At 40.3% G+C, this 16055-nt stretch overlaps 1 protein-coding gene across 14 annotated transcripts in view; it reads right to left on the reverse strand.

Annotated features, from left to right (window-relative positions):
* Positions 1–16055, reverse strand: part of celf4 (CUGBP, Elav-like family member 4) — a 1199286-nt gene that overhangs the window by 56827 nt on the left and 1126404 nt on the right. For 9 of the 14 annotated variants that reach the window (XR_011960940.1, XR_011960939.1, XM_072573061.1 and 6 more), the window contains 2 exons: positions 12790–12870; positions 3849–3992 (listed from right to left, as the gene is read on the reverse strand). Coding sequence is in view for 12 of the 14 variants with exons in the window: in XM_072573061.1 (XP_072429162.1) it covers positions 3849–3992; positions 12790–12870 (225 nt within the window). In the remaining 2 variants the exon portion in view is untranslated. The remainder of the gene's footprint in view (positions 1–3848; positions 3993–12789; positions 12871–16055) is intronic. The other 5 variants (XM_072573094.1, XM_072573086.1, XM_072573078.1 and 2 more) reach the window with 1 other exon arrangement.

A 16055-nucleotide genomic window follows, 5' to 3' on the forward strand; every position in this document is an offset into this window, starting at 1 on the left:
AATTAGTGGGGCAGTCGTTTTTTAAACTATCCTGTGTCAAGTACCATCTGAAAATTCCACAATAATCAAAGGGAAAACCTGTGTAGACATCTGAAGGAGTGTGCTGCACTAGAAATATTTTCTCTAAATATACATCAGCAAAAGTAAATTGCTGGCAAGACAGCAAATGCAAAGAAATTCAGAATTTGATAGCGTATAGACAGTAACCTGATAACCTTTGAATCTCCCTTGGATCTCCTTAGAGTCTGGTGACCTAAATTTGAAAGCCAATGATGTAAAAATATGTGTTATAGGTCATTTTCACATATTCTTATCAAAATGTAAAGAAATGCTTTAAACAGAACTAAATGTCCTAAATAAAACAATAGAGTCGTGGAGTCATAGAGACGCACAGCGTGGAAACAGACCCTTTGGTCTAACGCATCCATGCCAACCAGATATTCTAAATAAATCTCGTCCCTTTGGCCAGCACTTGCCCATATCCCTCCAAACCCTTCCTATTCATATACCCAACCAGTTGCCTTTTAAGTAATTGTACCAGCCTCCACCACTTCCTCTGGCAGCGCATTCCATACAGGAGAAAGTGAAGACTGCAGATGCTGGAGATCAGAGTCGAGAGTGTGGTGCTGGAAAAGCACAGCAGGTCAGACAGCATCCGAGGAGTAGGAGAATCAACGATTCGGGCATAATCCTTTCATCAGGAATGAGGCTTGTGGGCCTAGCGGCTGAGAAATAAATGGGAGGGGGGGGGGGTGGGGTTGGGGGGAAGGTAGCTGAGAAAGCGAGAGGTAGGTGAAGGTGATAGGTCGGGGGTATGGAGTGGATAGATGGGAAAGGTGATGGACAGGTCAGGAGGCTAGCGCCGAATTGGAGGCTTGGGACTGGATAAAAATGGATTTCAACAGTTTCCTCATTTCCACTCCCCCCACATTATCCCAGTCCCAAGCCTCCAACCTAGCACCGCCCTCCTGACCTGTCCATCACCTTTCTCATCTATCTGCTCCACCTCCCCCCCCGACCTATCACCTTCTCCCTCATCTTTTTCTATGTATCAATTTCTCAGCTACCTTCCCCCAACTCCACCCCCCCTCCCATTTATCTCTCAGCCTTCCGGCCCACAAACCTCATTCCTGCTGAAGGGCTTATGCCTGAAAAGTTGATTCTCCTGCTTCTCGGATGCTGCCTGATGTGCTGTGCATTTCTAGCAACTCATTCCACACACACACCACCCTCTGCAGGAAAAGGTTGCCCCTTAGCATTCTTTTAAGTCTATCCCCTCCCACCCTAAACCTATGTTGTCTCGTTCTGGACTCCCCCACCCCAGGGAAAAGACCTTGTCTATTTATCCAATCCATGCCCCTCGTGACTTTATAAACCTCTACAAGGTCATCCCTCAGCCTCTGACACTCCAGGGAAAACAGCCCCAGCCTATTCAACTTCTCCCTATAGCTCAAACCCTCCAACCCTGGCAACATCTCTAAATCTTTTCTGAACCCTTTCAAGTTTCATGACATCGTTCCGATAGGGGGAGACCAGAATTGCACATAATATTCCAAAAGTGGCCTAACCAATGTTGCGAACCTGCGTGTTAGTCAGTCAGATTCAAAGTTAAGTCACTGCACACCCCTATAACATAAATAGGCAATATCCAGATGCTGTGAAATTTTTAAACTTTATTCTAATCTTTAGTAATTAAGTTATGCATTCAAATGCACTCCTTATTTCTTAAACACTGTAAATGTCAGACAGCAATTCAGAATTCTGTGACAACCCTTTGAGGACCATAAAAAGTACTTTTAATTTGAAAATTGAATAATACTTTTAATACCAATACCTTTTCAACGATTGCAACATCACTATACCGGACTGTCATAAAGCAGAGAATCATGTAGGACCTCATTGCTCATTCAGAACGGGATCAGTTCTGTTCTTACATGAAGTTTGAATCTATTTTAGCAATCCAATTGCAGTCCTTAAAGGGTTTAAATATATTGCTGTGTCCTTTGGGGGATATCCATGAAGAATAGCAATCAGATGAACAAGAATCAAGAGAATTATTGTCCTTATTCAGAAAAATTTGAAAAAAATAACAATGTTATATTTTGGATACTATACATTACCAGTTTTCTTTTACTAGCAGGGAAAATCAATATCCCACTGAATGCCACAGACATGAACAACCTTTGACTCTCTTTCTCGAGAATAATAACAATGTCCACTGAATAAAGTTTAAAATGTCACATAAGCCAAATATTACCTTTGATCTTTGGTTACATTTGTTTGTAGTCAGTACTTGTAGCACACACCAATAGAGCATTTAATTGGTTGGAAATGACTTTAGTTCTTTGTATTGTTTTTTATTAGTGACATGTGTACCATATGATGATATACAAAAAATGTGTTGGAATTCCCATATTACAGTAAAACACAGTTTGAAAATCTCTGTTCCTCAATTTAACAAATATACAGATTGAATTGTGAAGGAAACCATTGAACCAACTTTTTTTAAAGAATTCAACCACTGAACATACTAAGCTTAGCATTTTTGACGTTAATGAAACAGTATAAATTATGAAATATTTTGATGTTATCTTTTATTTATATTCCTCTCTGCATTAAATATGTTTACACAGCATAGTTGGTCATTCTGCGATGCTACAAAATGAATTGGATGTTCACTAATTAGGTCATTAAATCTGTAGAGGTGTTTACAGTGGGACCCACTTGCAGCCTTTGATCCTGTTCAGGATCGTTTTCTGGAAGTTTCCAACATTATTTTAACTCGGTTGTTAATAATCTTCATTAACAGTACTGTGTATTTTAAGTGTACTACTTCTAGAATTCCACTGTATACAGGTTAATCAATAGATATCTTATTTCCTTGAATACAACCACTGACTGTAATTTACTAAACAGACATTTATCTTGTGTAATTAATAAATTTGTTGGAGGCAGCACAAAAATACCACGGGAAAATTAATGGAAAGTTGCTGTCTGCACAACACATTCTGATGGTAATGTGGCCTTGGTCCCTTCCAACTATTTAAATCTAGTTACTTTGGGATTATTAATTTCTCAGATTTTAAAGTTAATAAAAATGCAAAAACAACTGCTTAAAAATAAGTCAATGGCACAACATCTACCTTAGGCATGAACACTCAGACCATTTTTTTGGAATAATTTTCTTTTATAAGAAGTGATCCATGATCAAATATGTGCTGAATCCAAATGGAGACTGCTATTCTCTTTCTAGACCCAAGGCAGAGAGCAATGACTCAACTGCAAGTTTTCAGTTCACTCTTGGAAGAAACAATAAACAGAATACCAGAACAAGAGCTGTCATATTCCAGAAACACATATGGCAAAGTCTGTGCTTTATTCTGTTCTAGAAAATATTCAAATTCAACTACAGGTCGGGGTTTGTGCTTGTTCTAAAACAGTTTTGTCAGTCATAAAATAATGGATTATTCATTGGGGTTTTGTTTAATTTTTCAGTTATAACCCTTGACTGTTTGTACAAAAAGTATTCAAGGACCTTGTTCCATTCAAGGAAATACAGTATTCTGCACATCTACGTACAAGAGTCTCCAGTAAGCAAAGCAGGAATATTGTAATGTTAAATATAATTCAATCCCTTTTCCCTCAGCAAAACAGAACTGTAAATTAAAGCCTCAGCTAGGTTGCTGAAGGGAAAGGTTTAAGGTTAATCTACATAAGAGCAGAATCCTTCATAATTTGCAATGACTCATTGTTTAGACATAATTATTTCAGTGTATTGACATAAAATCTAGTTTTTAAAATCATTTCTCACAGAATAGCAATTGAACTTTTTTTTTATCTGTACCCACCAAAGCATTTACTTTGGTTTGTCGCTCGGTCCACAAACACTTTTGAGGAGATGACATTACCGAAAGGCAGGAACATTTGCATGAGCTCAGCATCTCCAAACTCCTGAGGAAGGTGATAGATAAAAAGGTTGCAACCCTCAGGACCTGCAGAAGAAAGGATGCACTGCATTGAAAGAGTTGAAACGTGGTACAGAAATGGAAGATACAAAAATCAGCAGCTCAGTTCACAAACCTGTTTTAAAATGACACATTAAGTGTAGTCACTAACAATGACAATATATATTAGCTTCTATGTCTTATTATCATACAAAATAGGCAACTTATCAAACTACATCAAAAGAAGCGCTTTTGTGGCCTGTTACTTGTATCAGAATATTTTCTTTTCAGCTAAGAAAACAAAGGATGGGTGGGTGAGCAACTGAATGTAGGGGACATCTTATAGTGCTTCTATTTCAATCTACTTTTTCCACAGAGCTTACCATTTTGGTCTTAAACCATATCCACATTATGGTTTGTCAGCAGAAGTATGGACGTGATGAAGGAGAAAGTTTACTGGATGTCACATCCAGCTGTGAATGACATACACAACTGAATAATTCATGAGGGTGGAGGCTGCATGAATATTCCTATCGTCAGTGATGTCAGCAATTGAGAGGAAAAAACAAGGCTGAAACATTCACAGCCATCTTTAGGCAGATGTTCAGAGTGAATGAACAATTTCAGTCCTCTGCCGAGGTGCTCACCATTATAGAAGACAATCTTTAGCCAGTTGCATTCATTCCACATGATACAGGTAAGGATGGCAATTTCCTTCTCTAAAGAACATTTGTGAACTAAATGCAGCAAATGCTATGGGCTCTGAAAAAAACTTTGTGTAGTTCCAAAGGCTTATGTTCTCAAACTAGCCACATCTTGCACCAAATTGTTCCAACAGTAGAGTTACTAAATGAACATGTTCCTACAAAAGTAAAGAAATTGTCCAGGTATTAAAATAAAATCTGGTTGTTGACTGCCAAATCAATCTAATCTCAGTCATCATTAAAGTAATGGATGGTACATTGTCAGAGCTATCAGGTGCTACATACTAATAACTTGCTCACTGATGCTCAAGTTGGGGTTCCACCAGGGCCACTCAGCTCCAGACCATATTACAGTTTTAATTTGAACATGGACAAATGAGCTGAACTCAAGTGTTGAGATAAGTGTGGCTGTCCTTGATATCAAGGCAGTGTTTGTTTCAGCGTGACATCAAGGATCCTAAACAAAACTGATGCCGATGAGAATCCAGTGGAATTTATTTGCTGGTTGGAGTCATGCCTCACACAAGGGAAGGTAGTTGTGGTTGTTTGAGATTATCATCTCAACTTCAAGACATCTCTGCAGGGGTTCCTTAGAGGAATGGCTGAGGCCCAACCATTTTCAATTGCTTCATCAATGACCTTCCCTCCACCATAAGGGGCAACTTCACTGATTATTGCATTGTGTTCGGTTCCATGAGCAGTTACTCAGATACTGAAGCAATCTGTGACTGTATGCAGCAAGTACTGGTTAATACGCAGGTTTGGTCAAGTAACAAGTAACATTTGCACCAATTGCCAGAAAATGATCATCTTCAATGAGAGTGAGTCTTATCCACCTCTACCTACCACTCAATTACCACCATTGTATCCTCAATATCAACACCTGGGGCTCACCACAGATCACAATCTAACTATAACAGTCAATAGATATAGTGGGTACAAAAGTAAATGAGAGGCAGGGAATTCTGTGGCAAGCATTCTTCTGGATCCTGGAGTCCACCATCTCGAAGTTGAGTCAGGAATGTAATGGAATACTTTCCACTTGCTGGAATGAGTCGGATTCAAACAAAACTGACATCATACAGGACAAAACAAATTTCAACTACCTCAAAAATACACTCCCTCCACATTGATGCATTGCGCCCCATGTGCGACCACATCCTGCAGGCTAAAGAAGAAGGTATTTGCTATGTTTACCTTTATTGGTCAAAGCATTGAGTATGGGAGTTGGGAGGTCAAATTATGACTGTACAGGACGTTGATTAGGCCACGTTTAGAATATTGTGTGCAATTATGGTCTCCTTCCTATCGGAAGGATGTTGTAAAACTTGAAAGGATTCAGAAAGGATTTACAAGGATGTTGCCACGGTTGGAGAGTTTGAGCTATTGGGAGAGGCTGAATAGGCTGGAGCTGTTTTCCCTGGAGTGTCGGAGGCTGAGGGGCCACCATATAGAGGTTTATAAAATCATGAGGGGCATGGATAGGGTAAACAGACAAGGTATTTTCCCTGGATTAGAGTGGTGCTGGAAAAGCAAAGCAGTTCAGGCAGCATCTGAGGAGCAGGAAAATCGACGTTTCAGGCAAAAGCCCTTCATCAGCAATAAAATATTTTCCCTGGGGTGGGGAGTCCATAACTAGAGGCATAGGTTTAAGACGAGAGGTGAAAAATTTAAAAGGGACCTAAGGGGCAATGTTTTCACATAGAGGGTGGTACTTGTATGGAATGATCTGCCAGAGGAAGTGATGGAGGCTGGTACAATTACAATATTTAAGAGGTATGTGGATGAGTATTTGAATAGGAAGAGTTGAGAGAGGTATGAGCCAAGTGCTGGCAAATAGGACTAGATTAGGTGAGGATATCTAGTTGGCATGGAGAAGTTGGACCGAAGGATCTGTTTCTGTGCTGTACATCTCTATGATGCTATGACCTGCCTCATGTTGACAACTGTTACTCATCTACAGTCAAAGATATATGTGAGGGCAGATTTCATCAGACTTCTGAAGCTTGGCTAATAGGTGAGTGGGCTTGTAAAATGGCAGCAGAAAACATCAGGAAGTGAGCCTGATATCTCCTGCTGCCAGGGAGTCTGACCAGCAAGGGAATCTCAATGGTCTAATTAAGGATCATGTCTTGCCCTGGCTGGCATTTTTACCACCATCAGTAAGGGCACTCACAGGGTGGGGAGACCGGCAGCTAAACCCTGGTACCCACCCAGTGGGTTCTACTCATTGCTGGAAGGTCGAACAACACTGGCTGCCCGAGGCTATGGTGCCACAGCTGGTAGGTGGCCTTTCCAATTGCTGGAGCTTATCTGCCGGATTCTGGAACGGTAAGCAAGGAAACTAACCATGGAGGTGCTCCCTCCCTCATCCTGCAGCCTTAACAATGGCCATTTCCAGTAGCAGTGCTGCCATGCCTCTGATGCCGCCTGTCCTTTCATTGGGCTGGCTGCTCTGGGAGGCTGGTGGACCATCATCAGTTGCACAGTGATCTGGGTACTGGCTTTGCAATCGATGACCAGAGGTTAAATACCAACCGCGGTCCTGCTGCATCCTGGTACGGACTTGGATCTCACTTCTGCTCCCAGTGGAGGGAGCTCTTACCGGCTTTAAAATCCAAGCCACAGTTTAAGAATTGCAACCCTGGGAGTGGCACCTCCTGTGAAATCAAGATTTAGCACTGCTGTTTCATCAACATTCCTTCACTGGCATTCCTTCACTGCTTGGCTGGATTACAGTTTTTGAAATGCAAAATGCACACACAAATGTGATTATGGTGTGGAGAAAAAGAAGTTCTTGTTTATATAAGAGGATTAGGTATGAGGATACAAACAACGTTGATGATTTTACCTTCATTGCTTGTCATGGTCTCAAAAACATGCATCCTAATCACACTCTGTACTGGCCACTTCACTGGGGTTAGCACATGCTGGTGTACTTGTCTATTCAGCTCCTGTTTCCTTTGATTCTGCATCATCCTTAGAGGCTGGATTTTTTTTTCTGCACTGGAGGGTTTCTACACTGGGTTTCGATGATTCTAACATCACAGGCCAAAGGAATTTATTCTCTGATCCTGATCCTGCAAGAATGAGGGAGTGTGACAATGAATGAAGTCGGGAGTGTGAGTCAGTTGTGAGTTATGGATGTGAGGTTTGTATCAATGCCAAGACTGTGAGTGAGGTCTGAATGATCAAGATAGTTGGCAGGTGAGTGGTGGGGTACAGTGATTTGACATCTGACTGAGGTTAGTGTTGCAGTTGGCAGGTTATGGCTTTTTAATATACATTCACTGGTCTTGGCAACTTTGAGATAACTGAACTTCTTGAGGCTCTGCATCAAGGTCCTCAGGGCTTGACCTACAGCATTGAACTTCATTGTAATCTGCTTCCATTACCCTTTGACTATGTGTCTTTGACTCTCACTGTAAATGCAGGACATTTCTCTGTCATTCCTTTCCACTAAGACCTCTGATAGTGTCTGAGATGGATGAAGCTCACTCTTCTCTACTGTGCATCCCTTTGGAATTCTTTGCCATGGCATAGGTTCTGAGTATGCAGAGCGGTGGTAATTGAAACATTTGCCTCACACAGTGCAGCACTTGGTCTGTACTCACTTTGGACTTGTTTCACAGGTTGACCTTTTCAAATGTGAATTAGACATCATGCAGTCTAGGGAGTTGGATGTGGTAGTAGCAGTTAAGTGTTTTGAATTTGCAACCGCAATTGAACTCCTTGAGCTGGCTTCATTTGCTGGTTTAAGTTATCATGAACATTTGTCACAACTATTTAATTTTGTGTTGCGACTAATTCCAGCAAGTTTCCACAGTGATAATGAGGTATCTTGATGAAAAAAGTCAGAAGGCAAGGCAGATTGGACTGCAGAATGTCTGGTCGGCATTAGAACATAAAAAGTAAAAACATAAGTTTCAAATACAATTAACAATGGATGTAACAAACAAAAACAGAGATTGCTGGTGAACCTAAACAGATCTGGCAATATCTGTGGGGAGAAAACATTCTAACTAGGGGGCAGTTCTTTGACTGTGCCCCTCACATATGCTAATGCTCAAATCCAACATTAGAGTGGTGCTGGAAAAGCACAGCAGGTCAAGCAGCATCCGAGGAGCAGGAAAATTGACGTTTCGGGCAAAAGCCCTTAATCAGGAATGCTCAAACCCAGGCCAATACACACTGGATTATTAGCACATAATAGCAGAGTTGAAACTGACTTTTTAACACTTGAGCTGTGTAATCTTCAAAGGGAAAAGCTCGAAATGCATCTGGAATTTTGGGATAGAATAAGTAGGGAGTTGTTGGTAAAAACAATGACTGCAGATGCTGGAAACCAGCACCCCCACCCTCCTGTAGCTTATCTCTCCACGCTTCAGGCTCACTGCCTTTTTTCCTGATGAAGGGCTTTTGCCTGAACCGTCGATTTCGAAGCTACTTGGATGCTGCCTGAACTGCTGTGCTCTTCCAGCACCACTAATCCAGAATTCGGGAGTTGTTGTCAGCTCCTCATTATCTCTGTTGTTGAAAGATATTATTGTCCAGTCTGTTTTATGATTTGGAGGTGCCAATGTTGGACTGGGGTGGACAAAGTTAAAAATCACATAACACTAGGTTATAGTCCAACAGATTTATTTGGAAGCACTAGCTGTTGGAGTGCCACTCCTTCATCAGATGGTTGTGGAGTATAAGACCTTATACTCCACAATCATCTGATGAAGGAACAGCACTCCAAAAGCTAGTGCTTCCAAATAAACCTGTTGGACTATAATCTGGTGATGTGCGATTGTTAAAGCAGTCTATTTTAGTTTGTCTCTTCCCCCTGGACAATGGGTTAAATGGGTTCAAGTTCCCTTCGCAACCATAGATATGATATTCCATCGGTCTATCCTCTTTGGAAGACCACTGAATTTATTTTTGCAGCAATTTTTGGATGCATCAACCATCTTTTGAAAACAAGGCATTTTGGAATTACAAGTTAAAATGTCCATTGTACTTTCCAGTTCTGAGCCGTGGCCAGGACAAGATGCACAGAGATACTGGAAAATTGCCAGATGCATTGACAAGTGAATAAGGGGGAAATACAAAGCCAAGGTTAATAACCTGTCAAGAACTATAATTTACATTTTGTAAATGTTCCAAGGTACTTTGCAGAACAGAATCAGACAAAATTTGACATGGAGACAGGTAAGGAGATAATAGGACAGATTCTTGGTAATGGAGGTAAGTAGTTTACATGAACATTTTAAAGGTAAAAAGAACAGGGGAGAGGTGGACTGTATTTAGGGAGGGAGTCCCAGTATGGATCTCTCTCAAACCTAGTGTGGATCTTTGCTCTCAAATGCCAGTTTCTGAGCCTTCACAGAATAGCAGTGCAAAAAGAGATGTAAAAATCAAAGCATGTGAGGATCTTGAGCTTCACTTGTTTCATCTGGTTTACTTTGAAATGGATGAGACCTCGAATTCACACCACTTTATTTACCTCATGTAGTTCAGGCTTCATAATGAAAAGTGATTGTTTGGATGCTCCTGGTTGAGCACAATATGAATGAATTGAGAAAGGTGTATTCATGCAAAGTAATGTCATACAATTTGCTGCGCTAAAGATTTTCAATTGTACCTGACAGGGCTGATTTTTAAAAAAAAATTCCAAAATGCAAACAAAATTAATGAAGTCTTGTATGCACTGAGCAGTAAAGTTTTACCAAGACCCTGCAGATTACTTGCATTAGTGGCATTTACTTATTCACATTATTGAGAAAACTTGAAACAAAGAAGTCTGTCTTAGAGCTGACAGCAGCCTATTTCCACTTCATTAAAATGCATTAGGCTTGGCTTCATTTCAATGATGGGAGCATAGTATTTCTCTCTTTTAATAGTAAATTGAGTCCTAATGAATATTTGCTAACCAGTATTCCCCTGGCTAATATGTTATTGTACTTGCTAAGCATGAATTGCTAATGCTAATACAGCTTTACACAGAGGGTAGAGGCCTCTGTGACATCTCTTTGCAAACAAAGGTGTGAAAATATATGTAAGTGTCTGCAAATATCTTCAATGTCACCCACTAGGTTTCTACTTGAGCTTTGTGTGTTTATTACATTTTGTAGCATACTAACTTATTGGACAGGATTCACCATTTTCAGCAAAATTGTTTCAGGATGCACTTTAGAAAATCTCAGTCATAAAGTACGCAGATATTTGCCTTGAAGATTTTTCACTGAAATAAGTAAATGCATTTATATAATACTTTTCATGACCCTAGGATGTCGCAAAATACTTCACAACCAATGAAATACTTTTCAAATGTTGTAATATATAAAATATTGTTGAGTTGCAGTGCAAGGTGACATTCTGTTTGCTCCAGATGTGTAAACTTTAAAGGAGACGAGAAGTTACAGTTTGGATATACTACATTCAATCAGCTCAACCTTCTTGACATTGTAAGGACTAAAGCTGCCAAAGTTAGTCATAATAATGCAATTAAAATGTACTGTAAGGTGTTACAGTAGTAAGAATAGAGATTGTCACTAATGCTTACAAGTAGAGATTACTCAATGTTTGTCTTTCTTAGACTATCAAAAGTAGTGAGACAACGCTAAATATGCTGGTTACACCCTGAAGCATTATCAAGTAAACAGATCAGTTAATACTTCAGGTGCAAATACGTCTTCATGGCTATCTTCAAAACAGATGCTGACTAATTTTCTCCGTTTTTCCAAAAGTTTCCAATCTGTTTTCTAACTTGCTAACTGAGGGACCTAACTAATGGCTCAATATTAAATTCACTTTTCAAGTGTGGAACTGGTACAGACCAGACGGTGACACATTTGATCACAAGTTTTTGTCTTAGTTAAATAAACTTCTGCCTTTGACCCTCCAACCACATGGAATCAATGTCAATTTCACCAGTTTCCTAATCTCCCCTTCTCCATCTTCTTCCAGATCTAACACTCCAACTTGGCACCACCCTCTTGAGCTGTCCTATATGTCCATTTTTCTTCCCACCTATCTGCTCCCACCGCCCCTCTGACCTATCACAATCACCCCCCAACTTCATCTACCTATCGCTTTCATGACTACCTACCCCCCCAGCCCCACCCCCCTTCTATTTATCTCTCAGCCCCCTTGTGCCCACCCCTACTTTCCTGACGAAGGGCTTATGTCCAAAACATCGACTCTCCTGCTCCTCGGATGCTGCCTGACTTGCTGTACTTTTCCAGCGCCACACTTTTTGACACTGATCTCCAGCATCTGCAGTCCTCACTTTCTCCAACTCAGTTAGATTGGCAATTTGTCACATCAGTCAAAGTTCCTGATGCAGATTGCTATTCCATAACCTTACTGAGAAAAGCATTCAAGTTAAATTATGATACATCCTATAGTAGCACCAAGGGCTGCATTTTCCTTTGTCTATGATTCACCAGGTAACACAATGTACAGCTGGTCTGAATAATGTTCTTAGATTCAACTTGACTCAGTTCGGTCCCTAAATGTAGAGTCAGAGAAAGTTGTTGACTCTAACACAGCTTAAAAATTAGCTTGACAAACCAATACAGCATTAGATTATTAGATTTCATTATGACTAGAATTACTTTTATTGTTAAGTATTATATTGATGTTGCTGATAAGACTATAAATTATCTCTGACTGTTTCAGTGGTTCAGGTAGAAACTAAAGACAACATTATTTGAACATGTGATTGAAAATAATGACAACAGCATGAGTTCAATTGCCATTCTGGCTGACATAGGCTTGGGATGTACCTCCAAATGTGTCCTATATTTGATGTGGAGTGGTGCCTCTTTAGCTATTTCACAAATTCCTTCTTTCTAGTACAGAGATATCTATGTTCTCTTTTAAACTGTGACATTTTTTGTTTTATATGTTCATTGGATGTGGGAACCATTGGCCAAATGAAATGGTGCACTCTCTGGGATTTACATTGTTGCATAATTGTACCCAATTGAGCCAACAGTCAAAAACGATAACATTTGCTCCACTTAGTATTTCAAAGACCATTTACTTTTTCATGAATTGTGAAGATGACTGAATAAATTCCATATAGCTTGAATCCATATATAGTCTGCCCTGGTAATCTATCGATGTTATGAATATAGTGAATAACTTACCTTCTCTCTGTTGCTGGGGTATCATTGGAGGTGGCTGTGGAAAGGCTTGACTAATCTGGCCATAGGCAGCAGGATAGGCAGCTGGAATGCAGAGATGATATCCCAGATCAGTGTATTGTACAGTTTAACTTGTAATTTAGTGCAAACTGTGTTGACAAAAATGATAACTCTCTTTAATCGCTAATGTAAATTTTACCAATAAATATTCTCTCCTCCTTTTTTTAAAAATCTTGGAACTGTTATCTGGAGCACATAACCTAACACCCTAAGGAAGGAATGATAAACAATGCAGGTGATATGTCCAAAGGTTATAGTGAGTGAGGATGGAACTGGTTTCTCTCATTTTAGCATCAAAATGGAAGTTATTCAACCTCTCCAGACAAAATATTGGACAGCTGTGTCAGGTTAATAACTACAAGGCAAGATCTTGATAAATCTCCAAAACACAAACATTGGCCTCTGGCAAGCAATTACTCCCTTGAGAATACAATCCCAAACCTACCTCATTAAAATTTCATCTATATTTGGCCAATGTTGCAAATTTTTCACTAAGATAATGGAAATCAATGCAAAACAAATGGCAATGGACAGTGACATTTAAATATGACAATACTGCATTATGTGAAAAAGTTACAATCATTAAAGGTCAGGGCGCTAACATTATATTTGTTGTAAAAGGCTATAGTTAATATGTAACCCTTTCCAATTATCTTGGGAAATGTCTAGCTCTCTCTTCCCATTGAATTTCTGGAGATAACTTTAACTTTTGTTAAGTAAATGTAAAATGGGCGATATTTGGTTGGCCAGTTGTCACAATCCGGACTTGAATTTCTGACACACTGGATTCTGGGTAATCCAAGATGGAGGATGGGAAAATGTTGTGGCTGTACGAGCTGCTCCTTTTTTGAGGTATTTTCAGAGTTGGAACAGATTTCCTTGAATTCTAGGAGTAGTAATTTCTGTTTTACAAGCTGTTGCATTGTTTTGGAACTTTGGGAATAAAAAGATCAAAACAATGGTACTTCAAAAAAGAAGAAAGGCAGACAAAGGCAGTGGCAGTGACCACATGGGACCAAATGGAGAAAGAAGCTTACAGTGTTGTCTGACCCAGCAGTGAATACACCATTTAAAAGGCAGCCGGATGGGTATATGAATAGGAAGGGTTTAGAGGGATATGGGCCAAATGCTGGCAAATGGAACTATCTAGGATATCTGGTTGGCATTGACAAGTTGGACAGAAGGGTTTGTTTCCGTGCTGTACATCTCTATGACTCAAAATCAAAAGTCAAATAATTGGTGGTCAGTTTGATACTACCTGCTGCATTGTGTTTACTTTAGTCAGCATCAGATCTGTATGAATTGTCTGTGGTCAGCAAAATTTTGAAAAGAATTCTGAGGGATAGGATTTGTGACTATTTAGCAAAGCATAGTGTGATTAAAGTCAGTCAGCTTGGCTAGGTGAGGGGAAGGTCATGCCTCACAAATCTTATTGAGTTCTTTGAGGTGTCAAGTCAGGTCGACGACGGTCGAACAGTGGATGAGGTGTATATGGACTTTGATAGGCATTTGATAGGGTTCCCCATGGTAGGCTCATTCATAAAGTCAGGAAGTATGGGATATAGGGAGATTTGGCTATCTGGATTCAGAATTGGCTGGCTGACAGAAGGCAGAGAGTGGTTGTAAATGGAAAGTATTCTGCCTGGAGGTCAGTGTTGAGTGGGGTCCCACAGGGCTCTGTTCTTGGGCCTCTGCTCTTTGTAGTTTTTATAAATGACTTGGATGAGGAGGTTGAGGGTGGGTTAGTAAATTTGCAGATGACACAAAGGTTGGAGGTGTTGTCGATAGTATAGACGGCTACTGCAGGCTGCAGTGCGACATAGACAGGATGCAGAGCTGGGCTGAGAAATGGCAGATGGAGTTCAACCTGGATAAATGTGAAGTGATGCATTTTGGAAGGTTGAACTCGAATGCTGAATATAGGATTAAAGACAGGACTCTTGGCAGTGTGGAGGAACAGAGGGATTTGGGTGTGCAAGTACATAGATCGGTCAAAGTTGCCACCCAAGTGGATAGGGTTGTTAAGAAAGCATATGGTGTTTTGGCTTTCATTAACATGGGGATCGAGTTTAAGAGCCGCGAGGATTTGCTGCAGCTCTACAATTCCTTGGAATATTGTGTCCAGTTCTGGTCACCCTACGATCAGAAAGATACAGAGACTTTGGAGATGGTGCAAAGAAGGTTTACCAGGATGCTGCCTGGACTGGAGGGCTCGCCTTATGAAGAAAGGTTGAAAAAGCTTGGTCTTTTCTCTCTGGAGAGAAGGAGGAAGAGAGGAGACCTAATCGAGGTATACAAGATAATGAGAGGAATAGATAGAGTCAATAGCCAGAGACTTTTCCCCAGGCAGGATTGACTGGTATGAGGAGTCATAGTTTGAAGATATTAAGAGGAAGATATAAAGGAGACATCAGAGGTAGGTTCTTCACACAGAGAGTTGTGAATGCATGGAATGCATTGCCAGCAGAGGTGGTGGAAGCAGAGTCATTAGGGACATTTAAGTGACTACTGAACATGCAGATGGATGGCAGTGAGTTGAGGGGTGCGTAGGTTAAGTTACTCTATTTTACATTAGGATTAAACCTCGACACAACATCGTGGGCCAAAGAGCCTGTTCTGTGCTGTACTTTTCTATGTTCTATGTTCTATATTCAATGCTGTTTTGAATTACTAAGGGGAACAGTTTACAGATCCTCCTCGGGGCAGGACAATCTCCTTTCTTCAGATATTGTGGCTACAATTCGCTCCTTTCTTCATTAAATCCAGTAATCCTCTTAACAAGGCTACTCCAGACACAGAAGGCACCGATAGTGTTCCTATAAAACAGGAATGTAATGGGGGACTACAGAGAAAATCATTTAAAATGAACCAGCAATACTTTTTGATGGGGTGTGGGCATCAGTCACAAGGTTCTGATTGCCCTCAAGCTTAGTATAACTTGCACAGTCATTTCAGAGGTCAATCTACCATGCTGTTGTGGATATTGGGGAGCCACGTGTAGGCAGAACATGTCCAGATAGCAGGTTTCCTTCCATAATGGGGACCTTAGCAAACCAGATGGGTTTTTACAACAATCAATAATAATTCCATGGTTACCATTACAAAGAATGGCTTGCACTTTCAGAGTTATTAACAAAACTTTAATCTCACCAACAACACAACAGTTTATGTTGTCAGGGTATTCCCCTTAACCTCTGGATAACTAACCC

This window comes from Chiloscyllium punctatum, chromosome 1 (genome assembly GCF_047496795.1).
Source record: "Chiloscyllium punctatum isolate Juve2018m chromosome 1, sChiPun1.3, whole genome shotgun sequence".
Classification (NCBI taxonomy): domain Eukaryota; kingdom Metazoa; phylum Chordata; class Chondrichthyes; order Orectolobiformes; family Hemiscylliidae; genus Chiloscyllium; species Chiloscyllium punctatum.